Source organism: Hippichthys cyanospilos, chromosome 22, assembly GCF_059441005.1.
Source record: "Hippichthys cyanospilos isolate Australia breed blue-spotted pipefish chromosome 22, RoL_Hcya_1.0, whole genome shotgun sequence".
In the NCBI taxonomy this organism is placed as follows: domain Eukaryota; kingdom Metazoa; phylum Chordata; class Actinopteri; order Syngnathiformes; family Syngnathidae; genus Hippichthys; species Hippichthys cyanospilos.
Window position 1 is genome coordinate 6018128 of NC_142390.1, and position 26233 is coordinate 6044360.

General features: G+C 41.5%; 1 protein-coding gene across 5 annotated transcripts; it reads left to right on the top strand.

The window, feature by feature from the left end:
• The first annotated feature begins 193 nt into the window (after positions 1–193).
• gramd4a (GRAM domain containing 4a) lies at positions 194–24828 on the top strand. Of its 5 annotated transcripts, XM_088406749.1 has the most exons (21): positions 194–270; positions 348–543; positions 3552–3753; positions 6176–6296; positions 13619–13739; positions 16082–16143; positions 16942–17083; positions 17229–17254; positions 17400–17491; positions 17931–18022; positions 18128–18176; positions 18326–18397; positions 18508–18551; positions 18627–18736; positions 18801–18955; positions 20137–20154; positions 20775–20919; positions 20987–21080; positions 21164–21254; positions 21335–21403; positions 23117–24828. In XM_088406749.1, exons 2-21 carry the CDS (start codon positions 515–517, stop codon positions 23231–23233), a joined length of 1851 nt encoding a protein of 616 aa, XP_088262875.1. In that variant the 5' UTR covers positions 194–270; positions 348–514; the 3' UTR covers positions 23234–24828. The 5 variants fall into 5 exon arrangements, with proteins under 5 accessions (XP_088262875.1, XP_088262876.1, XP_088262878.1 ...); XM_088406750.1 differs by having other exon boundaries at positions 200–543; positions 16945–17083; XM_088406752.1 differs by lacking the exon at positions 20137–20154 and having other exon boundaries at positions 200–543.
• Positions 24829–26233: the final 1405 nt, after the last annotated feature.

Sequence of the window (26233 nt, forward strand, 5' to 3'; positions counted from 1 at the left end):
TTAGCATTGAAATATGAAACAACACCGTGAATCGAATAAAAACCTATATTTACGTCAACTGTGTGCGTTTATGACTAACATTTAATATTTGTGTTTTTTTTTGGCAAACTGGCGCAACTTGTGTATGTGGGGTCGACCACCCTGTGCGAGGCCCCTTTAAGACGTCTCTCTGACGTCACTTCCGTGGCCCTTCCCTGCCTGTCACCAGTGCGAAAGCAACAGCAAGAGGACAAGGTAGCATCTCTGCGAGCCCCGGGCTATCGGCTAACGGTACTGGCCGGCCACGGTAGTTTCCTACCCCGAGTGGACGCACGTAAGTGGCGTTGTCTTTTTGTTTCTTGCCTTAGCCATCTTGCGGTTGGAACAGAACATCAAAAAGACGGATAATTTTGACGCAATCATGATGGCTTGAGAAGGGAGCAGCATTTTTTTTTCCACCGCAACGCTGGCGTTCTTTTGGACGTCCTGAGCAGCAGGTGCACTGACGGATAAACGAAGGCCAACCTCAGTGTTCATGAAACTTTGCTACGATTTACGCGCTGGGTAAGAAAATTTGTTTTATTTGTGTTTTTATTGAATAAAAATCAAACATTTTTGTTTGGGGTGGGGGGAGTTAATCTGTGGCACGTGCTATGATGTGTTTACGGAACCAGATAAAATGAAGGCAATTTCATAATTTCCTCGTGGGTCTCGTATGAGTTAATGAAAAACAGGTGGAGAATTTTATTTTATAGCCAAATTTTAAAATGTGCGGTCATTGTAGCGTTTCACTCACGAATTATGCTAGCATGGATTTCGAAAACATTTAATTTTCACCTCCTCTACTGCTCATATAATTGTAATTATTGTGTATGTCGTCGAATAAGCGAATATCAGTTATTTGTCATCAACAGTTCAGTCTTTATATATTTATCCGTTTTATTGGGTTCTCTGATAAGTAACAATGTCCTAATCCATCATAAAAATAATAATGTAAATTGTTACGAAGTGGTTGTTGCGGTGCGTTCCAATGCACGTGGGAAGCTCGGACGGTTTAAATTTCGTGACGCCTTCTTGTCACGTTAAGAGGAAAAAATACTCCCACCACTAGAGGAAAAATAGATTTTTTTTCTGTCTCCCCCACTCAGCCCACCTCCACTAGATTTATCAATATAATAGCCCATACTTTACGTAATACAAGATTTTCCCATTTGTATTTGAATACAACTATGGCTGTAAGTACTGTATTTTCCTCTTGTGAAATTGATCTGCTGTTCAGAACCTATTGATCATCTTTTGTTATGTAACGTCCAGCATGATGGAATCGCAGCATGGGTTAGAAGAACTAATTAAATTATAAATACGTTTACTAAATGTCATTAGTTAGAGTGCGGAATGATTGAAACGACCCCCAGACCTTGCGTTGCCTTTGCAGAGACCACCTTTCATTTCTTAAACCTTACTTTTATCACATCCGAAACTGCAAGTAAATTAACGCAAATATTGCAAGTCAACGTCGAAAATGGCAATGCGCTTCTCCACCGTCACGATGCGGAATAAGAGTTATTTAAAGGCCATGTTAATCCCCCCTCTTTGTCAAGGAATCACCCACAGAGAAGCCCAGATAATAAGCGGATGACCTAGTATGTTGTTTTTGTTTAAAGACGCCGCTTAAAACTGAAGCTAAAATATAATTTCAGCACATTTGCAAATAAAAAGGAAGCGGATCTTGAAAAAAAAAAAAAACGAAATTGCTGTGTCGAGGGAGGGAAAGAAAATCGACCAACATTTTCCCTATGGAATGTTCTATTTATGACAGGCTAATATAGGGCAGGTTTACTTATAGTGCGGCTTTTTATAGAATGTAATCCACGAGCAGCTGTGATTGGCTGGTGCACCGTCTGCGACCCGCATGGCCAACAGTCGCCTGCATCTACTACAGGTCATGGGCAGAAGATTACACAGGCCGGCTTGTGTACTGTACATCGTGTTTATGATCGTTATTTTTGTCCGGTCCATGGGAATGCGCAGGTGCTAAAACTCGAGCCTGACTGATAAGGAGTTCTCCAGGTTGACGTAAGAAATTTCCAGTAAGCAATTCATCAGCTGATTAAATGGGAAAAAAAGATTTTTCAGATTTCCCCATATTTTTTTTTTTTTTTACCCCCCCGTGACTGCGCTTCTGTTTTTCAGTTTCAACTTCCTGAGTTTCACCTGTCAGTTTACATAACGGCGGGTGTTCAGCTGTCGGGGAAGTACCAGGGTGGGGGCGGGGGGGGGGGGGGGGGGGGGGGGGGGGGGGCAGCGACGTGTGTTTACATGCTCGTTGCAAGATTTCATTTCGCCATGACATATAATGGAAAAGTAAGTGTTTAATGAGCTGCCAATCAAACGTTTTCTACTCCCACCCTGTGCACCAGTTAAAGCCGCCGCACTTACAGGAGCCAGCGTGGGCGGAATTTCTGAACATTTATATCAAAACAATCACTTATTGGGACATACGCGACTATCTGGGGTCAATCAGGCCAAGCGCATCTTCATGGCCAGTGTCTACGTTTTTATTTCCAGTCTATTCAGAGCAGCTGAGTTATGTAAGGACGTAAATGTTTGATAAGCATCAGATCAAATCAAGAGAATGCGGCAGAAAAATGAATGAAAAATGCAGTGGGACTATTCTTGACTTCCTACGAGGATGAGCAATCATATAACAGGTGCAATCATAGCGATTGAATGGTTGCCGGCTGGTTATTTCTTGGCTGTGTACATTTAAAAATGAACAGTGTTTTCTAAAATAAAATGAAGTTATTTGGGGGTTTTAATAATGATAATAGCGCTTGATCTCAATGGTACAAGCTTTCAGTGCTATATTGGTCAAGGGATGCTCATTACTGCCACCCGCAGGACTGGAGTGGGGCGACGCTTTCCATATATCATACTCTTTACTATAAATCTAATTATGCAATCCAGTTTTTAAAATTGCGAGTTGTCTTTTTTTTTTTTTTTTTAAGAACTTATTTTATTTAAAATTTTTTAACAACTTCCAAAACGCTATTTTGGTTTTAAACGGCAGAGTTTACAAATCCAGCATTCCTATGCAACAACAGTTGAAAGTATAACTTTAATAAACAAAAAGTGGCTCAACCACACACACGCCATATCAATACATTATGTATTACATAATTAAGTGATAAATCTTCAGTCCCTACTGTTTACTTTTAAGATAATGAAGCGGAAATGTTCTTTGGTATGGCAAAATACCGGATTGCTGCAGCCGTACCGCCAGTCCGGTTAGATGACATCTTTGACGTCTATAGTCGTTAACGGCACTGGATGCGTTAAAAAAAACCCAAAACAATACGTCAATGCATTTTCTCCTCGTTTTTGAACCGCGCTGTCAACAGTCAATACAACGCGACGGCACAACGCAGCCGTTACGTCTGCAATCAGTGCCGCCATGGAAATGAGGTCATCTGATGCGCTGCGGTCAACTACATGTCAGACGGCTTAAAAGGATATGGTTGTCACGGGTTACTTCCTGCGCGGGCTGACTTTGCTTCCCGTTCCCCCGGCAGGGTTGCCGTCCGCCATGTTAAGGTAAAGCCCAGGTGCGCGGTGTGGACCATGCTCAAGCGCCTGGACAAGATCCGCTTCCGGGGCCCGAGGACACGGGACGACTTCCCCGACCTGGGCGACTCGCCGCCGGCCTCCGACAACGAATGTAGCGACGACGCGCCGGCCAAGCGCCCGGCCAACGACGAGCCTCTGCGAGACCCCGTAGGTGCTCCCGGAACGCTCATGAATTATTCGCCTCGAAAACGAGGCTCTGATATCAACGTGCTCTAGCGGATGGCCGATTGTTCCCGCTTTATGTTCTGAGCCGCCTTGGCCACGTGAAAATCGCTTTCAAGCGTGAGACGCGTGCTGGTGGCCATTTTGAAGAACAAGGGTGGTAACTACAGAGGAATCAAGTTTTTGGAAAGAAAGGCAGAAGTAAGCATTTGCGAGCAGCGGTATGGTTTCTTGCTCTCACTTTTCCTGCTCTGTGGGAATGAATATCTTTGGGGAGATTAATTGGGGACCTTCTCTGCCTGTTTTTCTTGCTCCTAATTTCCCAGTACTGCCCAACTACAAATGTGGACTAGTGTAGGGATGGGCTAGTACCAACACGAGGTAGTCAATGCTGTCTTATTTTAAAGTATCGAGCGCTCATCGAAGTAGGTGATACCAGTCCCAGATACTCGAGGGGGAAAAAGTCCAGTAGTTGGAGGTTGCACTGTGAAAGTTTGACACATTGTTGAATCATTCCGTGCGGGAATGAGGTTTTTACTCAAATATTTTTTTGCGGATTTGTTAAATGCTTTTCTGCTTTAACGGCGTGGATGGATACCATCTTTACGGAGTCTTACTTACTTGCATGTATTAATGGCATGGCAAACCAGAAGAGAGCGAATTCTCATGTCTTGTGTGATTCCTAGATCAATGACGTGCACGTACGTGTTCTGCTTTGCCACGTATCAGCGCGATGTTATTTACCCGCGTCAGTGTGTCGGCCCCCCGGGGAGAGCATCGTCAACGCGACGATGACTCACACCCACAAACCCCCAAAATAGGCACCGTGCCACACACATGCAGTACCGAAACGCGTTCGTCGACATTATCTCCGTGAAAGTCTTCCCCCGGCGCCCAAAACAGCTCAGTGGAACCCACGGCGACTGCACTGAGGTCACATGACTCGGCTTATGGGAGATGATGCGTTCAGGCGTGGCAGGGACTAATTCGTTGAGCTCTCCCCACTTTTTTTTTTTTTTAATCTTCATTCAAAGTGAATTTTTGGGCCTCATTGGAAGTACTAATTTATTTTCACACATATGGCGAATTGTTAGTGGACATTTAAGGGCAAAAATGTAATTTAATATTAATGAAGAAAGGGATTTTTTGTCAATAAGATATGTCCTGTCTGTTTATAATTAATAATTATATATACTGTGTGTGTGAGTATATATGTGTGTGTGTGTGTGTGTGTGTGTGTGTATATATATATATATATATATATATATATATATATATATATATATATATATATTTTTTTTTTTTTTTTTAATTATATATTTAATTATAACAAATGAAATCTGAAAATGATAAATTATCTGACTAGCTGATTATTAAATTGCACCCATTAAAATTAGACGATTATGATCGGACGAGGTTTGTCGTTTCACGCAAAATCGGAGATCGAATATTGTCATATTTTGCTGAGCTGTCAATGATGTCAGTGGCAAGGATTGCTAAACCATGGCAAAAATGTGCTAGTTAAATATTATATACATATTTATGGTAATACTGTTAAAGTAACCATGATCGGTTATTTTTAAGCTTGCTGATTGTGTAAAGTCTACTTCAAATTAGAAAATCAATTACTCAGTAATGTGTTTGTCTAATGGAGAATTTTTTTTTGTTTTTTTAAGAATTTAATCCAAATTATAATTCAACAAATGTAAACGACGGACTCAATGCGACTGCTCCAACCTTCGTTTTCAAAAATCACATTTCTTGGTTGCGTGACATTCTTCATAAATGACTAGCGCCCACCGCAGCTTGCTTTCATTCCTGGAGAATATTCGTCTTGGGCGTGACCTAAAGTAACCCCACCGCCGAGCCACCGATTGATTGAAAAGGCTGGGAAACGAATTACGATCGCTATTAATACCACTCCTGCGGCATCAAAACCTCATTAGGTGAAAATGTTTTTTTTTTTTTTTTTTTTTTTGCCACCCCCTCATGAGGCTGTTTTATTTAGCGTTCCTCCCGAAAAGCACCGTCAGGCGCTCACGCTTGGCGGGGAAAAGCCTCCGCAGTGCGCGCTAGCGTGCGCGCGTGCCTCGGAGTAGCGACTCCGCCCGCAGTCCCCGCTTGCGCCGTCCTTTCGTGCCCATCTCCCCTCCTTGCACATTTGTCACTCTCGGCGTCAAACCTCGCCGTCGGCGAAAAGAGAGGGATGCTCCTCTTTTCCTCCTCCCGACCGGACCTCAACCAGGAAAGAGGAAGCGCTAGTGTGAGTCATGCGTAGCGTGTCGGCTAAAGCACGGTGAGGTTTTGAGACTTGCAGTCACCAGATTGAGACTTTTTTTTTCTTTCTTTCTTTCTACTATCCCTCGCCGCGCGTAAAGACGTTTTCCTGGTTTGTGTGCTCGCGCAGGCTGGTTCGGGGTCTCCCATCATGGCCGCGGCGATTCAAGAATTTCAGAGGTCGGAGTCGGAACGGCTGAACGAAGTCAAGGGACACTTGGAAATTGCCTTGCTGGAGAAACACTTTCTACGTGAGTACGCGCCGCAAATCAAAGTGGGCCTTTGGCGTCGTCTTGGGAAAGAGGAACTATGTTCAAGTGTGTTGAGGAGTTTCACGTGATGCTTGGCTTCCATTATCTGATATCCCGGCAGAGGAACTATGTTGAAATCTTTCGTAAACGCTTTATATTTTCTTTTGTCAATATAAGTAAGTTATGTATTTGTTGCGCATTAAGTGTTTCAAATTTCCCACATTGCGAGCGGTCAGTGAACGCCTTCCCAGCGTAACTCAATGCGCGAGAAGGTTTTTGTTTCTCCTCGGGACGCGAGTTCGTTTTACCAGAAATACCTTAAAGTTGCGCGGCATTGGTTTCACCAAGTTTATGATTGTGTGTATATGCCAAAAAATCGCAATAATAAAGGAGTCAAAAGGAATATTTTTCCGTATTCTCTTCCTGGTGCACTCTTAAATGAATCGGATGGAGACGTTGTAACTTTGACATCATCCTCTCCGTTTTAGTAATATTCTAGTGTGTGAACACTGATGGACTCGGGCGGTGGTTCATTTTGCTCGCTTCTTTTATTAAAAATGAGGAAGGTGCGTCTTATATTTGCGGAATCACTGTAATTTGTAGACACTTGTAATTTGTAGACACTTGTAGTGCACTGCAGTGGTCTATGTGTTATATCACCCTGAGACCCATCTGATTTATTTGTGTCCATTTGTTTTGTCCAATCATGTCTCATCATGCGTTTAGGGTGGAATGCAATTCACTTTGCGCCCTTGCTAAGAGAAAATGGACACAACAGTGGACACAAATAAATAGACTGGCTATCAGGGGGATATTGTCCTACGTGGACGTTTTCAAGACTCGCCGAGTTGCATTGCTTATTCATTTAAACAAGTATAATTAAGCTTGCTGTTTTTAGCCAAGCAGAGTGAGCAAAAGTTAAATTTTTAACCAGTGGTTCAAAAATAGCTTTGAAACTAAGAGGAGGGGATTTTTTTTCCCTGCCTATCTGGTGTACTTTCTAAAAGACTGAAATGTGGTTATTGTACTGTGGTGTAGTTGTCATTATTTCATTGGATCAGTCACATAATTATATGCTATTTTTTGGGGGGTTTATCAATGGCTGTGACATGGCAAAAATTAACTTAACCTATTAACTACTTACTATTTTTATTGCCAAATTTCTCACTGAGAAAGTACATTTGCGAGTAAATAAAGATCAGATTCTTATAATAAATGTCCTCTTTTTTGACATTTTAGTTTGGTGGTCCCTTGGTCTGTCAGTACCACATCTTTTTAAAATCGCCCCATCATTTATTCCGTCGAATAATCACGTAATCCCGTCGCCGTAATTACCTAAAATAAATAACGCAAGTTGAGTTGAAGTGGGTGGATATAACTATTCATTATTCTCTTCATCAGTAATTTTAGACACCAAAACTGGTTAGCAATTGCCGTTAATTGAACCTCAAAGCTGTCCTTCGTCGACCTGTTTTTAAAATCGACTTACCCGTCTTGGTCAGCTTTTTTTTTTTTTTTTTCCCTCCCCAGCCTAAGACGAATCTTGTTAGAATGTGAATGTAATAGCAAACAAAAAAAGGTTTATTTACGGTACATTATTTTGGTCTTGTAGGTTATGCGAAAATAAAAACAAATGAAGCAACCGAATAAAGCCAAGCGTACCGTTGCACCTTGCAGTAGGTCAGCAACACCAAAGCATTTCCTGTCCATTCTTTCTTCTCTTTTCATCGCGCCATGTCTATTAGGCCGCCAAGGCGAACGAGTTGGTGGAGTGTGTGAAAGAAAACACCTTAGGCCATGTCCTCTCTTTCATAATACCTCCTGCCGGAGCCAAAAGAGCCAGATTTATTGTCAGCGTGTCGAGATGCACGCCAGATGAGCGCTACCCGTGGGCTCGTCTTGCGTCCTCATGGGCTTTTCTTTTGGCTTCTCGTTTTTCGTGTTGATTTTCGCAGGGTTCTTTCGGGTCCTCTCCGCTGCTAACAGCGGTGTTTTTTTTTGCAGTGGTAACGCGAGTCCAGGGGGGGTCCAAATGGCATCGCCGATGACAATGTGCGTCCGTGTAAAACCCAACACAATGAAACCACACAGCAAATGCAAAGGAGTCACTATTACACAATTTAGCACTAAGTTGTCATGGTCCAATTAGTTTGCTTTTAATTTGAAAAGAAAAAAAAAGTACTGTCACAGGATTAAATCAGATTTGCTGTTGGTATGGGTCTTTAATGGGATCAAAGTCGCCTTAAAAATTCCTGTTTTAAGCACTTCTTTTCCACCTTTTCTATCTCGCCTTTCTGTTAATATTTGCCTGTGATTTTGGAGCTTTCAAGGCTTTTCTGATCTTCGGCGTTCCCTTACACACGTCTTTTGGCTCTCCTTCTCAAAATAATGCCAGGACCCACGCTGCAAGCTAAATAAACACCCCACTAAGAAGTGTATTGTGTTCTGGCCCACACCGGATGGCAATTTTTTTTTTACCAGGGGGTCACTTTACGCTGCGACGTGCGCTAATGCCGGGTGTCAGCGTCTGCTTCCTGTTTCCTTCCCAACCCACTGCCCATTGGTGGTTCCCAGCTGGATTGGATGCTTAGTGTCTTACCGAGCGCCCCCCTTTCCTCTTTCGCCCTGAACACAACAGCGCCGTTCTATTTTTGCTCAAGTCTTCCCGGTTGAGGTTTTGTTCCTTCCACCTGTCATGGCTTTAGCTAATTAGACAAGGCTTAGAGTATGGAAAGAAATCTTTTATCCCAATTCCGAGCCTTTGTGTGAATGACAATACCGAATTAGCGTCGCGTGCATCAAGCGGAGCATCATATGGAAAAACAATCGATATGGTTCAATGCAATGCGCCATAGTTACAGGAAATGTAGACTTGCATCTGGCCGTTTCTGAAGGCCGAATAGCAATGCATAATCTCGGCCAAATTAATTGGATACTATTTTTACTAAGCCATTTTCAGCAGTAAAAAGAATTTGAAAAGCCGATGCGTAATTTGGTCACTTAATTATTTTCTACGCGTAATTAACGCCTTAAAAAAATCCACTTGCTGTCGACTGGAGTGTATTTTTTTGGGGAGTTAGTGGCAAAATTGATGAATTCGAAACCATGAAGGCAAAGGAACTACATGAAATTTGGTTCCGTTTGGTTCCGTAACATCAGAAAATATAACAAAAATCTTCAGTTTCTGAGGATTTAGACAATCGGTCTATGCAGGAGTTAACCGATGCAGATCTTCTTTTTAATGTTGGATGGCAGGACACGCCCTTGTAAAAAAAAAAAAAAAAAAAAAAAGAGAGAGAGAGAGAGAGATTTGAAGCACAACAGCAGTGGATGTAAATTATGCAAGTGTTTTAGTATCTGAGTTTGTGTGCCTGCTGCATATGAATGTGCAAACTTAGCTTTACGACAGCCATTCTAGGAGGACTCCAGTTGCAAAGTTAACCTTGTGTGAGGTACAAAACGGAAGGTGAATTTTTTATGATTATTTTTTTTTTAATCTCTTGCTTGTCACGGCTTGGATTGCGGCCTATCCATATCCGGGACATGCAGCGTATGCATGCGTGATTACGCGGCTGAGCGAGACCGCCGTTGTTTTTCCAAGAGACGATTGAAAAAGCCATCTCGCTCGGGGTCGCGTACGGAAGGTCATTGCGGCGGCGATTGCCAGGCCTCGCGTTCTATACTGACCGGGCGATCAATGTGCTGTCCTAGCCGCTGTTCCACTTCACGCTGGGATGAAAAATAACACGGCACACACACACACACTAACCTCCGCGGTGAAACATCATAGAGCAACTGAAGGTCAGTTGATCCAAAGATGAATGGCGTTAACTGCGTGGCGCCATCATGTTTTTTATTTGTACACTGTTCTCATTTAGAAAGAGAAAGTTTCCATATATATATATATATATGTATATATATATATATATATATACACATATATATATATATACACATATATATATATATATACACACACACCGTATTTTCCGCACTATAAGGCGCACCGGATTATAAGGCGCACCCTCAATTAATGACATATTTTCAAACTTTTTCCATATATAAGGCGCACTGGATTATAAGGCGCACCCTCAATGACATATTTTCAAACTTTTTCAATCACAATATAGTAACACTCAAAGTAATAACAATAATAACTCTAAACTCTCAATAGCATAATAACTCAATGTCAATATTAGCAACCTTGTTCAACTGTAAACACACAAAAGAAACAGGTAAAGCTTACTTTATAAGTTCATTCCCCATCTACCAATCTCAATATTGATGCATATATAAGGCATACCTGATTATAAGGCGCACATCAGCTTTTAAAAAAAAAATAAGGCTTTTAGGTGCGCCTTATAGTGCGGAAAATACGGTATATATGAACAATTTATTTGTGTCGTTGTGGTATTCTCCTTTGTGTTGTTGTGGTGAATCTCCCCGCTTGCACAACATCACACTGCCGAAGCCCGTGTCATGCGGCCCTCTGCGGGGAGGTGACCGATCAAGCTGTGAAGTCAGCAAGATGTGGGGGCGAAGGCAAAGTGAAACCAACGGGAATTCGGGGCACTCTGAGACACTTGCGGGCAAAGCGCCGGAACCCGATGACAATCGCAAGATGAAAGTCAGCCGGATTACGCCGACTTCCTCCTTTCCGACCGAAAGGGTGTACTGTAAATTTCCGTGGCGATGATAGCCGTGGCAAGTCCACAACAAATAAAAGCGAGACTTCCCTCTTGTCTCTCGCTCCATGAACCTTAATGACCCCCACAGTCATCTCATGAAAAGCTCCATTGTCCGCGCTCCTGATTGGGAAAGTTCTCACAGTAGTTTGTGATTGGTGCAAATCCAATACTTATGACCTGAAACGTGCAAAACTCCTCCTCGACGTCCGAACAATATGCGTAATGTACTTGTGAGCGATTACGAATTCCAGGCCTTCTTACGGGCCTCTCGCTACCTCCAGTGCCCGCCAAGTTTCTAATACTCTCAATCCAGTCGCTCTCGGGACCAAGCGGAATTGCCGTCTATTTTGCGTTAGATGTGACGACATTGAAGGAGTTTCGCGGACTTGGATGGTGTGAATCCAAAAGGGCGGCCATGGCTGTCTTTCAAGATAGACCCAAAGCAGCCTCGCTGCCGGGCCGCTCCTGCGCCAGCGTTCCGGCGAGCGCTCGGCTCCAGAGGAAGACGGGGGGGTGCAAGGTGGACGACTTTAGCTTTGACAGTTTTGAGCTGCTCTACGCCGGCGCCGTCGAAAGGCTGAAGAGCCACAAAATTAGTGGCGGCCCCAGTAAGTTGTCTCGAGACCAGGATTTTTCAAATGGGGGGTACTTGAGGGCAATTAAAGGGGACGCGTGAAAATTTTACATTGTTTTTGGAGGTATTCGCGAATCTAATAGTAATCTTTTTAATGCTGTGACCAGATTTTTTTTTTCTTTTCAAATTCTGAGCAAATTAATTGGAACATAAAGCATCTGTAAAATTGTTTGATTCTTTTGTATAAGACATTGCATGCCTTTTTTTGTGGATGCACATTGTCATTATTGACACATATTTTGGCAGTCTCGCCTGAAATAAAACAAACAATATGACGCGTCCATCGTATATTAAGTTGGTAATTTTCATAAGGGGGTTTGATGAGATTTGAAGGGCTCAGCAATTAAATGCTGCTTGCTTTATGTCGTGACAGGAACAGCACAGCTCTCTTTTTGAATTGTGAGCAAATTATTTGGAACATTCATGACATAATTTTCCAGCAGGGAAGCCAATAATAAATCTAATGATCTATCTTCCGGCGTTGCTGAGTGAAAAAGGACAAGAGATTGTTAGAATAATTGTATTTTGTAGTTTATTGGTAGATTCGTATGGATGAATATTTCCTCTTACTGTTTGTGAAGAGAAATTGACGTGTCTCAAGCAGCTGCAAAAAAAGAGACAGGCACCCTGACCCGACAAAAAGGTCAAAAGCAAAATGGGGTGGACTCGTAAACTGCATTCCCCACGATCATAAACCGATTGTTTACATTGTTGCCAGATCCATCCCCCAATCCTTCAGGGCATCAATGGCGTCTGTACTGAGGGCCAACTAAAATGAATATATGGGGACTGGAAAGAATCTGAGAAATGTACTCGCGAGAAAAAGAACCTAGTTGTCTTCCTTCCGGTTTGTTGGTTATCAAAGGTTCTAAGTTGCCGGAATCTGACATTCATAGTACCTACTCATAGTACTTTACTTGAACTGTAATCTCCACCCATTTTAATTCAGTCTCCGTTTCTTTGTACCGCCGCGTTAACATTTCCTAGAAAGACGCAATTCTTTCATATGTTTTGCAGGCGATATGATGCTTGTGAAAAATCCATCAGTGCACGTTAAACCACCGATCCACCTCTGTTTTGGTTACTTTAGTTATCTAATTTCCTAATAGGTTTACCTGACCACTGCAGCTCTCCTGGCACTGATAAGCTAGCTACCGCTAAGCCGATTAGCCCATAGAACCCTTTTGGTGAACTTTCCACCCCGCCCCTACACACACTTTCCTGCTATATCATCAACGCAACACTTAGATTAGCAGAGATGCAGTGCTTCTCAAACCTTTTTCAATTATTTTGCAGTGTTCCGTTTGAAAAAAAGAGTTGAATCAGAGTGCCGTGCCGTTCTTGTCTGATATAATAAACTTTGGAACCGCGTTTGTCATCTGTTTTCTTTCTGCGTCACTCATTGTCATGTTCCAATTAATTTGCGCTCAACTTGAAAAGAAAGCTGTCCTGTTTCTGTTATGACGTTAAAAAGTGTGAAACGAAAACCGTCTTAATACACGACAAATCACGGTGTGTAATATGCGAAACCGAAAGCAATTTTCGGGACATAACGAGGGAAGGAGCTATCATGATCGTCAACGTCTGAAGTTCAAAAAGAAAAGCCGTTTTATTTTCCGGCTATATTAAAAAGAGACTCGCACTCCGCCCCCTGAGGGCATTTGCTCTTTTGTCCTCATGTTATTGCCTTCCGTCCTTAAATATTCATGCGTCCCTTTAGTCGGCGGACAAAGGAGCGATAGGAAATGCAGCCGGCGTTGTTCTCGAAAGTCCCGACACCTGAGACCAATCTACTCCAGCTTGATTGTTGTCTTAGAGCTGAAGGTGGAAGAAAGAAAGCGCGCTGATGAAGAAAACAAGGACTCTGGCTCATCTGCGCACGATTAGTTGGAATCTAGTTCCGAAATGAGCGTATCCAACTGAAGCGATTGTTTTTATTTACTACAACTTCATTGGAATCGGGCTTCTTTTTGTGTCTAATGAAGCTACGTTTCTTGCAGAGGAGGAGCTGAGGAAGCTGCGGGAGGAGACCAATGTGGACTCCCTGCGGCAAGAGCTGGAGAGGGAGCGGAGCAAGCGCTTGGACTTGGAGCAGAAGATGGGCGATGTGCTCAAGTCCAGGTAGAAAACCCATGCCGTAAAAACCAAGTTGCTCACTCTCCATTCTGCTTCAGAAGAGACATTGATAGTTGAGCATTTTGAATATGATCTGTATGTCTGATAAATGGCCTGTTTTCAATGTATCGCGATTGCGGCCAATCACGTGTCTTTTAGGAGTGCCTCGTCTCCTTCATGAAACTCACACACGGAGCGTTGTGAATCTCGTAAATAGATTTCTTTTGTAACGGATTGGAATTTCAAGTGTAAACTCTGATTGTTATCGTGTTTGGTCTGCTAGAGGCTTCACCGACTTCAGCTAAAGGTATTGGAAGGGAAGGGATAACAGTACAGTTACTGTATAAGGTTTAATCATTTAAGATTTAAGTAAATATGTGCACTGCGGGAATATTTGTGTCAAATATGTAAGGTATAAATAATTTTCACAAAAATCAGATACCCACATGCATTAAAATTCTGTTGGGGGGTCGCTACTTTGGGGTTTTTCACTTATCGCGGGAGGGATTCCGGTACCCATTAACTGCGAAAAACCAGTAATTACAATTGATTAGATAGGTCTTGGGTCTAGGGGTTGGAATTTCTTGTGTATCAAAAATCCTAGGGCTATCAATTGTCGGTATCGGCGACTATTCATAATGGTATCGGTCTGAAAAAAAAAACAATGGTTTCAATCATCCCTACTTGAGATAACATTCTCTTTAACGAAGACGGTTTGTATTTCCAAAGCCCGTCGAGCATCATTTGAAGCCGTTAAGTCCAATTCTGTTGTGAGATATCCACAAATGGAACACATTAAATATTAATGTCCGCCTCTTAACTGGCCAATAAAACTCCCCAGCCTGCAAAATGAAAGGCCTCTTGCGTTGCGGCTAACGCTAATGTTTATCACACACGTTAAAAGGCACTCTTGCGCGCGTGGTGCTTATTTTAGCGGGCGCTGGTACTTTTCCAGCATTAGTCGCTTTTTACCACAAAACCTCTGACTCCATTTAATCGACGAGCCAGAAGGATCCGAGTTTGATCCCGCGCGAGACTTTTCATTTATGTAGAAAGGGTGCACATGTCCTCGTCCAATCCGATTTGTCGCGTGCATTTAAAGGGAGGTGCGTCACAAAAAGTCATCCCTTTAACGCCACATGAAACCATGGCGGCCGGCGTCTCTCCCTTGGCGACACCGACGTGCTCGTCGCCATCTCATCACGCTTGTCAGCCCGCCAATGGCAAATCCCAGCTCGGGATTACAGAAACGTGAACTCGGGAAGATACTTGGGCAGATTGTCTCATCCTGAGGGGAATTCTCTTGTGTGTGTGCGTGTTATGATAGTAAACATCCATTGGAGATATTCAGGGAGGCGTTGGAGCTTACTGGCTAAGAATAGATCACTCCGGTTACGCTTCGAAGTTTCCACGTGTGAAGAGAACGGTCTTGGTTAAATTTAGCAGTAGGCTGCCGTGTCCTAGATATAGGAGTCTGGAAATTTCCGGAATGCCTCAAGCTTCAGTGTGAAGTCTCTAATTTTTATCCAAGAAATTGTGGCAAATTGAGATATCATTTAAATGAGAATGACCTGGGAATTGAGGGTAATTTAATGGAAAGTTATCAACATAAAGGTTTTCATCACTGTCTTTTCGTCAGAGACGTTATTTGTAAGCATTGTTTTATTAATAAAATAAATAAAGACTGCATTTGTTGTTCTTATATATAATATAGACAAGTGGTTCTCCAATTGGGGCATGTGAATTTTAACAGCAGGTATCAGCAAATTGAATGTGTTTTAATGCTGTGAGCAACAGAAAGTTTTTCTTTTCAAATGAACTCATTCAATGCCAGCGACGTAGTTTCACGTTTTTTTTTTTTTTAACAGTCTGGACGTTCAATCCCAGTTACTTAAGTATTAAATTGATCTTTAAGTATATTAAGGACATTAATTTAGAGATCCTTATTAAATCAATACTTAAGTATCTAGGGTTGAATGTCCAAACTTAAAAAAAATACGTCCAAACTTAAAAAAAATATGTCACGTCCTTAATTTACTTAAGTATTATTTTGTACTTAAGTATCTGCGATATAATGTCTGGAGTCTTAAAAACGTGAAAATACGTCCCTGGCGTTGAATGAGTGAAGAGCAAATGTTTTTTTTTTTGTTTTTTTACGTCCCCAGTACGAGTATCCGTCATGCTGACTCGAGGATACTTGAAAAAGTATCAAATACACGTCAATTGAATGTTTTAATTTTGTGTGGATCCTCTAAAAAATAATTTCTGTTTTATGTTGGCAATGAATTCACCTTAAATCTAACAGAGGGAAGTGACAGTGACACTTTTTTTTTTTTTTTTCCCACCAGGCTGGAGGATTCTCCGCCGCAGCCTCCTAGAAAACAACAGTCGCCCTCTAATAATGGAACAGGTGAGCCCCTTGGGGGGGGGATATAAATAGAGTGCTAGGCCTTGACAGGGAAAGTCCATCCAAGTGGGACAAAACAGGAAACGAAAAGGTGTGTATGTGTGAGATAGAAACCAGGAAAGGAAAGGGAGTGTTTGGGAAGTGCGGGTTATTCTTGGATGTGTGTATTTAATATCATTAACAAGGAGAGGGTACATTAGTGCACAATGGTCAGCTGGTATTTTATACTATTCCTATTATTAGCGTGTCCTCGCAGTAAAATCACACGCGTCAGTATTAACTCATTCACTGCCATTGACAGAAATAGACGTCAAAAGATCAATTTTTCCCACGTTAAAAATGAAGTGAATGTTTTGAATTAAACCTAACTCATTCTTTCAATGCATATTTTTATGTTTACGTCCAGACATTCAATCCGATGTGCTTATTTTTCATGATACTTTTAAAAGGGTCTAAAAACGGCTGATACTAAATGAATTACTTAAGTAATCTATTACTTTTGGTTGATAACCTTTGTACTTAAGTACATTGATTAGTTAGGTTACTGAAGTAATAAATTACTCTAGAAATAATGATTATTACTTTAATATCTAGTTACTTATAGTAGGTGCCCAAAGTACTTTACTTTAGGTACTTAAGTACTAAAGTAGTCAATTGAGATTTTTAGACATTTTTTTTTCTTTTGAATATGTATCTGGGATTAAATGTCTGGACTTTAAAAAAAAAACACATCTTTGGGATTGAATGAGTTAAATACAACTGAACTTTTTGATGCAAGCCCGCCGGTGTGCTTTGGCGTAGCAGACAAGCAGCAGCAGAGGGAAGTTTGGAGCTCGCGGCTGCAGAAGTGGTTGTACGAGCGCTTCGGCGTCTACATCGAGGACTTCCGTTTCCAGCCCGAGGAGAGCACGGTGGAAGCCGAGGAACCGCTAAGTGCTAAGAGGTAAGACTGGAAGACTTTCAACCCAGTATTGATTTTTGCGCCCTTGTCCAAGCAGATTTATGGTCGCTGCCGATAAAGTGGACTGTGTGTGTGTGTGTTTGTGTTTGTGTGTGTTCTAAGTTTGTGCGTTTGTCTTCCCATCCAGGTTGACAGAAAACATGAGGAGACTCAGTAAGTAGCGCCGATATTGTGCTTGTGTTTGCTCAATGTCCCGTGTATGTTTCTAATGGGCACGAACAACGTTTGCTTTACAAAGCACTTCTGCGGAATCCGCAGTTTTTGTTTCGGGTTTTGTTGACTTGAGTGACCGTTTCAGAGCGAGGAGCTCGGCCCGTCACCAACTTCTTAAGGAACCTCTCGGCCTTATCCAATTGGCACTCCGTCTACACCTCAGCTATTGCCTTCATTGTGAGTATCTATCGGACCCCTGTTTTCTACTCTCAGTAAAAGAAGTGAGCGGGCCGAACCAACGTCCGAGTGCATCCTTGTTCGCGCACGGGAAAATGACTAAAACAGAGAGGATCATGTAAAAGTTATGTATCAATAGTTCTCCGGTTAGAGAACACGGAAAGATATTCCTTTTAACGTTATTAATTGCGGCCTTTTGGCGTATACAGTACATGCACCAATCATGACCTTGGCGAAACACTGATGCTGCGCAAATCCGGGTATTTATGGTCAAACGAACTCGCGCCACTGACCTCTCACAATGTGGGAAATCTGACACACACTTAAAGCGCAATAATTATATAACTTACGGATATGAAGGCGAGAAAATCTAGTTCACAAGAGATGAGATTTATTCTGGTTAGCTGTAGTTTTTACATTGATTGTAATTGTGTCGCAGATCTACATGAATGCTGCTTGGCATGGCTGGGCCTTCCCCATGTTCCTCTTCCTGGCCATCTTGCGCTTGTCCTTAAATTACCTCATCGCTAGGTAATGCCGAAAATGCCTTCTGCTGCTTTCTTTCCCAAATCTGAGGTCAGGACACTAATATATATATATATATATATATATATGTGTGTTCTTTTGGTTTTGCAGAGGTTGGAGGATACAGTGGAGTATTGTGCCTGAGGTCTCTGAGCCTATGGTAAGCGCTGCTCAAAAAAGTTTTTTTTTCCTACGAGTGCTTTGCGAGCAACGCGTTTGCAATTGGCGGTTTTCTTATTGCGGTTATTCATCTCAGATTTTGTTTGGTTGTCACTTTTCTCCCAATCGGTTTGCATTTGCGCTGCGCAGGAGCCTCCCAAGGAAGACCTGACCGTCTCCGAGAAGTTCCAGCTCGTCCTCGACGTTGCACAAAAAGCACAGGTGCCAGTAAAATAATGGAACGCGTTTGTCATAGCGCTGCGCGATTGTTTACTGTTAACGGCGAGCGCAAAGTGTGTCTTTGTTTTCGAGCCATTCTTTTCTTTTCGCAGAACCTCTTTGGCAAGATGGCGGACGTTTTAGAGAAGATCAAAAAGTACGTCGCGCTCCTTGTGGTTTGGTGCAAGCGGACACCTGCTGTTATTTGCGAATAATTCCTTTTCTCCCTCAGCCTCTTCATGTGGGTGCAGCCGGAGAGCACCCGCAAACTGTACATCTGCCTGTGGGTGGCTTTCATCACCTCCTGCGTGCTGCCCTACAAACTCATGGGCTTCATGATCGGTAAGGAACAACAAGCGCCGTTTTACACTTCAACGGCATTCACGCGGGCTCGCCTCCTTCCCAGGCCTCTACGCCGGAATCAAATTCTTCATCATCGACTTCCTGTTCAAGAGCTGCCCCAAGCTGCGCGACAAGTACGACACGCCGTACATCGTGTGGAACAGCCTCCCCACCGACCCGCAGCTCAAGGAGAGGACCAACGCCACCGTGTCCCGCCGGGTAAGCCCGGCCGTCCCCCAAGGGCTTAGCCGCCGTTCGTTATTTACGCCTCACCTTTCTGCCTGGCACTTTCAATCAAGTGCTTTGCCGTTGCATCACAATCCTTCTGCGTGGGCTTTCATAATTCAGGGGCGTGCAGGGGGGGAAAAAAAATACATTTTTATACATATACAGTATATATATAATATGTATTTTTTATATGTATATATATATATATATATATATATATATATATATATATATATATATATATATATATATATATATATATATGTATTTTTTATATGTGTATATATATATAATATATATATATATATATATTTATATATATATATATATATATATATATATGTGTGTGTGTATATATATGTATGTGTGTATATATATATATATATATATATATATATATGTGTGTGTATATATATATGTGTGTGTGTGTGTGTATATATATATATATATATATATATATATATATATATATATATATATATATATATATATATATATATATATATATAATTAAAGCAATTTTTCATTCATTTTTTTTATTACTTTTTTTTTTTTTACATAACTGGTACGTATTTGAAATATTTTTTTTTATTTCATTTTTGGAATAAAAGGGAAATCTTAAATTGAGAGAACTGACTGCAGCCCACACCTGACTAAAGATTAAACATATTTTTAATTCCCTTTTTGTATTTTTTTTTTGTGGATTTCATGTTTTAAATCTTAATTAATCCTACCTTGTACTACCTGTAGACTTCTTTTTCTTGTTGAAATATATCTGGATACTTTTGTGTGAGGGTGGGGTTTAACATTCAATTTAGTTTTACTTGGAATGTTCGATACTTTTGATATCAGTTCAAGTGCAGTAGTACAGACAGCACGAGTACTTTTGATACACAAAATTTACGTTTTCTTCCCAAAAAATCAAAATAAAACTGGCCATTTTAAAGGAGGATCTCGCTATTCCAAAATAATTCATCAAACCCTAATTTCTCCCATGAGTACGTCTTACATTTTTCGATGAATTTGTCACCTACCGTTGGTCCAAATATCATCCCTCTCATCAATAAGGCATGACGGTTGGCCACGGCAAAACATTTTCGGCCATCACCTCCGAGGCGTGCGTGCTGTGGCATCAGTCACAGGATGTCCTCTGTCCTTTCTTTTTGTCTCAGCTCTCTGCAACAGAGAAGGTAGGGCCTTTGCTGTGTCCCCCTTTGGTTCCTCCGCCGTGTGTGCGTGTGTGTGTCACACTTGAGCGTCTCATGATAGGAGAATGGATGAAAATGTCACGCTCGCCACTTTTAACGCGCCTGATGTTTTGATCAATTCTCATAGATGAGGAGACGTGACTGTGGTTAATAGCGAGTCAGTAGACCTGACCGTCGTTATTGCTAGTTGTTCCCCCGCATTCTTTAGTTTGAGCGACTTTTAGCGGTAGTTTTATATTATGGGCGCAATACCGTATAAGGAAAAAGGCACAAAGTATTGTGGAATAATGCAAAGTCAACTATACTTCCCAAACCACTACAGTAGCTTCCTTGTTTTGAGGGTCACATGGAATTATTCTAAATAATTCTATTTTGCCACAAGTTATTTTTGTTTGGTATTCCAGTCAAGTGTGGGGAGGAGCTTAATTTTGTCAATAGAGAAGACGTGCTTTTCGAGTGGGTGGATAAAATCCGGACATATTTTCAGGCCTCCTTTCCGATAGAATCCTTCTCCCGTGTCAAGCGGCCACGACCCGCGTCAGACGTTCCTCCCGGTTCTTTGTCGCCTTCTCTCATCCCGTTCCTTTTTGCGTTGTCTCCAGGTGCAGCCGGTGGCTTCCCGGGGCAGCCTGGCCGCCGTGCCGTGCGGCGTCAACCGGGAGGAGGATGCGGGACGCTCCCACAGCACCAAGAAGGGCGCCTTCCACGAGATCTTCAACCTGCCCGAGTCGGAGCGCCCTCTGGCGGGTGAGAGCCCGCGCTGTATACCGGCCCAAATTAGCGGGCGCTTGCTAACGGCTACCTTTGTTCCCAGTGTGCGAGAACGGCTGGAGGTGTTGCCTGATAAACCGCGACAGAAAAATGCCCACCGACTACATCAGGAACGGGATGCTTTACGTCACAGAGAAGTAAGAGGAACTTCTCCCCTCTTTTTTTTTTGTTTCCTTTCGATAAGGTCAATTAATGAGGGCGCCCTCTTTGTGTCCTCCAGTTACTTGTGCTTTGAAAGCTCCAGCTCCAGGTCGGGCTCCTCCAAGAAGAACAAAGTCATCAAGCTGGTGGACATTACTGACATACAAAAGGTGACCACCCGGAAGGAAAATAAACAAAAGGTCATTCTTTTTTGTAATACTAAATGAACATTTTTACATGTTATTTCCAGTACAAGGTGCTTTCTGTCCTACCAGGAAGTGGAATGGGCATCTCGATAGCTACTCCTTCCACTCAAAAGGTATTTAGAAAAGTTAGTTTTCCTCATCACGTGGTATTTAGAAAAGTTAGTTTTCCTCATCACGTGGTTTTAAGTCATCAAATTCTGGTCAAATACTTTTTTCTTTTTTTTTTAATGGAGAGTAAATGACACACTTGACTAATGCTTACCTGTAGTACTAACTGTGACCACTGGATGGCAGTGTTTCCACACTTAGCTGTTACCTTTATGCAAGTGTAACTGAAGAATGGATGTCAATCTTTTCATGGCAGCACCCATATTTACATAAACATAGCTCACAATATTCTGTTGGCCTTGAAAGGTGAGTGAAATTGCGAAAAATACTGGCCCTCCAGTGGTTTCCTTTTCCAATAACGCTTGGTACTGAAAGAGTTAATACTGTCCAAAATATTACGAGAAAAACATCGATATTTATTAACATTAACAATACTATTAATCATTATGCATTCAAAGTGTTTTATTTCTTGAAAAAAAAAAATCCAGTTTTTATACATTACAAAACCATCTCGCGGGCCACATTAAACCTGTTTGTGGGCCACAGCCGCCCCGCGGGCTGTAGGTTTGACACCCCTGGTCTAATAAGAATGAAGGAAGAGGTTTTTTTTTTTTGTCTCTATGGCTTCCTCTTGTGGGAATGACTGGAACCTGTTTTTAAGATAGAAGGATGTACAAAAAAAATATTAAAGCTGCTAACATAGGAGCGTGTGCTAACTCAGATGCTAACACCAACAATATCAATTATCAATATCAATCAACAGTGTAAATAAATTCATTTGCTCATGAAATTAGCCCACTCCAGAAAGCCAGCCCTTTTTTCCCCTGTTTGGATGGCTCTCTCTAGTGGTGATGAGTGGAATTTAGGGGTGTTATTAAAAAAAAACAACGAAGCTTCTAAGGCAGCAATAAATGTAGCATACAAGCTAGCGCAGATACTAATACTGTTAGCTTTCGGTGAATTTAGCAGAAAATAAATGTTTACTGTATTTTCATTTATGGAGGGACAAAAAAAAACTTAAATTAATAAACACCCTATTTGAAATTTCCAAATGCAACTGCGAGTTTTTGCTAAAGAAAGCATGATTTTTAAACCAACAAAATAATCTATTTTAAGGTTTTTGCTTGCAATTAGATGAAAATAAAAGTTTAATATGAAATTGAAGCATAATTATACTCTTTTAAACTTGATTCATCTTGGCATTGATCTAAAAAGTCTTGTTGAAATTCCATTTCCGTCTCGCGCCACTCGGTTGCACGGTGCAAGCCCAGCCACTATTGTAGCTTCTATTCTATGCGCCTTATAATTCGGTGTGCCTTATTTATGCAAACACTTTTCAAATAGGCCACTCATTGAAGGTGCACCTTATAGTGTGGAAAGTATGGTAGCAGTTTTTTTTTCCATTGTTATTACTACGCAACACCAAAGACGCTTTCAAATCATTATACTCTTAGCAGGTTTGTTTGCTCCAGAATTAACCTGTGTTAATTTACACAAAAATAGCAAAGTAATTGATACCCTGACAAAAGCAGTGGTGAAAGACTTTCTGAAGCTCCTCCCGTCACTTCAACAAAGTTGACCGCCCCCAAAATAGCACAAGATGGTAGCGGAGCATTGTTTTTACCCAAGACATGACTGGACTGAGAATAAAAAACGCGATGAAGGATGATTTTAGTTCAAATGGCTAATTGTGGATTTGCCGCTGTGGTCTGCTCCAGCCGCTGGTGTTCGGCGCCATGATCCACCGAGACGAGGCCTTCGAGGCCATCTTCACGCAGTACACCAAGGTGGTCACCACCAGCAAGCCGCCGGCCGCCGCCGCCGCCGAAATTTAGGCGCTCGCCCTCCAAGCTTCCCTTCTTCTTGGACGATTTATTAGTATTTTTGTTTTGTAAACGAACAGAACTGGCGAGGGTGGGGGCGGGTCCTCCCCCGGTCAACTGACTGCTTCAACTCCGTGTCGGTCCAATCGCGTGCATGTGTGACCAACTAATCTTTTTGTTTTCGGTTCTTCTTCCAGTGACGCGCTATCATAACTGGAGCTTTAGGAAAATTGCAGCGATGGTTCTGTTTTTTTGCGTGCGTGTGAAAACGTCACATACGAAGCCTTTGTGTTAGTTGTGTGTGTGTGTGTTTTTTTTTTTTTTTGGTCCAGATATGCCTTTTCTTACCCGTTTGGACTGATGACTGACTAAACACAAGCAAGAAGGTGTCACATTTCAGCACAACGTGGTACTAAATGGGCTCTTATTTCCGTGACTGCTACTTTTCCTCCCTGCACTTTATTATTACAGTCGTTCAACTGGACTCTTTTGTTTTTGCAAACCCGCGTTTAACTCTGAATCGCTTCCAGTGGGGCGATTCGAAAAAAAAAAAAAAGAGTGCTTTTGTGTGTGAGTAAAGCTGGTCTTAACTCTTAAAGTGTAGAAATGTACTGCCAAATTCACATGGCGCTTTTTTTTTTGTTTTTAGAGGTCGAAAGCCCCCTCCAGATTAAGTAAAAAAAAAAAAAGGCCTTGACATTTGAAAATTGCTAATACGGCTAAACCTGAAGGTTCCACATAAAGGACATTTCGAAATGCCATGGTTGCACAAATCATTTAAAAAAAAAAAAAAAAGTAAGCCGGATATGACATTGCCATACATGCAATTGACTGGTTGGTTTTATTTATGTTTTTAACGGTTGTGTTTTGTGTTGTTAGCACGATGTGATTGGATGTCGTCTTAAAAGCTTTCTACCAGAAGCCTTTTTGTTGTTGGTTTCAAATGAGAAGCACAGAATGTATTTTGATTTTTATTTGGGCCAAATCTTCTATCTGCCATATTCTGCCTATAGTCCATGTTTGCACTCGTTTATTTTCTTAGCAGTTTGAATTCCTTTTCAGTTTTTGGAGTCTTGACGACTGCTGTAGTTTGTTAGAGAACTTGTTTCGCTTTTTTTTTTAACAAATGGGAACGCCCCCATACCCCAACCATGCTCAGAATCAATATTTTTTAATGCATATATTAAAAAAAAAATCTGAGGTCCTTACACTGGAAGACTCTGGAACACTGTGATTTTCTTTTCGAAAAACAAACAAAAAATTGGGCTCAGAATTATCCAAGGCTTTCAGTTCAGAACGAATCGTGCAATCAGAATGGTCCGGTCCAAAACATTTCGAAGGAGACACTGGGATTATTACGACTCCAAAAGGTAAAGAATGAAAAGAAAATCGTTATACGGAGCTGGATTGTTCTTTGTTTCTCAATACAGGCGGTGTACTGTAATGTGCAAGGCTGTCATTGCATTACTTTCATTTCCTCCATTTTGACTCGTTATTGTGATTTGTTAACTTGGATACAATCGTTCGGTGAAGTCCATTTTTAAAGCATACGTTTATTGTAGAAGATTACTTGATGTACATTTTTTTAAGTAAACAGATTTAAAGAATGTTTGGCGTCCTGTGTATTTTTTTTACGATATAGACACTTACACACCTGAGTCAAATGAATGGCTGGTCATCAAGTTCAACGGCCCAACTAACAACTTTTTCCACTCCTGTAGTACCCCAAATCGCCACTTGATGTCACTGCTGACGAAGTCATTGCTTCAAGCGGCTCGAAGACAGGTGAGTTGCCCAATTCTGTTGTACGACATGCTGATTTTACATCAATACATACATATTCACAACAACAAAAATATCCTTTCTAATTTGTTGATTTTATTGCCTAAACGTTTTTTTAACGTGTTAATAAAATAGATCCGTCGCTTTCTACCCCGCAGTACCATTTTTTGCCACTGGAGGTCACTGTTTTACCAATGAGTACAGCCACTGGTCAAAAAGGTTAGTTGCATTTGTTTCGGACATTATGCAGCTTTTTATGTTAAATACAGCTAAATAAGTGTTTAGCAAGAGGTGGCTCTAAAAATAGCCGATTGATTAAAAAATCAAGGGTTTAATGAAAGTAATTGATTAGTGCCGAAGTAATCAATGCGTTTCATACTTTCTTTAAGACTTAATCATCTACTAAAGTATCCAAAGTAGATTACTAACACAATTGAGTAATATAGCACTAAGTTAAGTAATTGATTACATTGGTGCTTCATTTAATACCAGACATTTTTAGACTATCCTTCTGCTAAACACTTGAAATAAAAAAAAAAATGTCCGGACTCTAAACATATGCCTTTGGGGTTGAATGAGGTAATTGAATGTAGTTAAGAATCCTTCTTCTTGGCAATATTGTTCTAATTGATTTTCTTCTTCTTCTTTTTGGACTGAATTGAATAATAAAGCAATTCAAAATAAAATCTACATATTACTGTACAGTTTACAAGAATAAAATGGAATTTTTAAAGAAAAACTAAATCATTCAGCTAACCCCGCCCATTAGCTCCTCCCCCAAGTCGCTAATATTAGAAACACTAACATTAGCCTGTGAAGATTAACCGCGAGGGAGGCAAATGTGCCGTCGATTTCTTATCGGGATGACAGGCCGACAGCGTCGGGGGATGATGGAAATATGCAATATAGATTAGCCGGAACCGGAATAAACGAGGGGCCACTTGAGCTGCTTAATGTCCCGCGTGTCTCCGTGATGTATCGAACACAAGAAGTTATGTTAATGAGGTCATTAATTAAGCTAATTTGCATTCATTAGAGAATAATTCCAAGTCAGCGTGCTTGTCCTCACATAATGGACACTATTAATGGGACTTCTACATTGTTACTTATGTCCCCCCCCCCCCCCTTCCAGCGACTCGTACATTATTGTCTAAATTTATCCGGGGACCTTTTTCGCCTTCTTGTTACGCTCGCCGGGATTAGTGCGAAAATCAGACGTCGAGTCCGGCC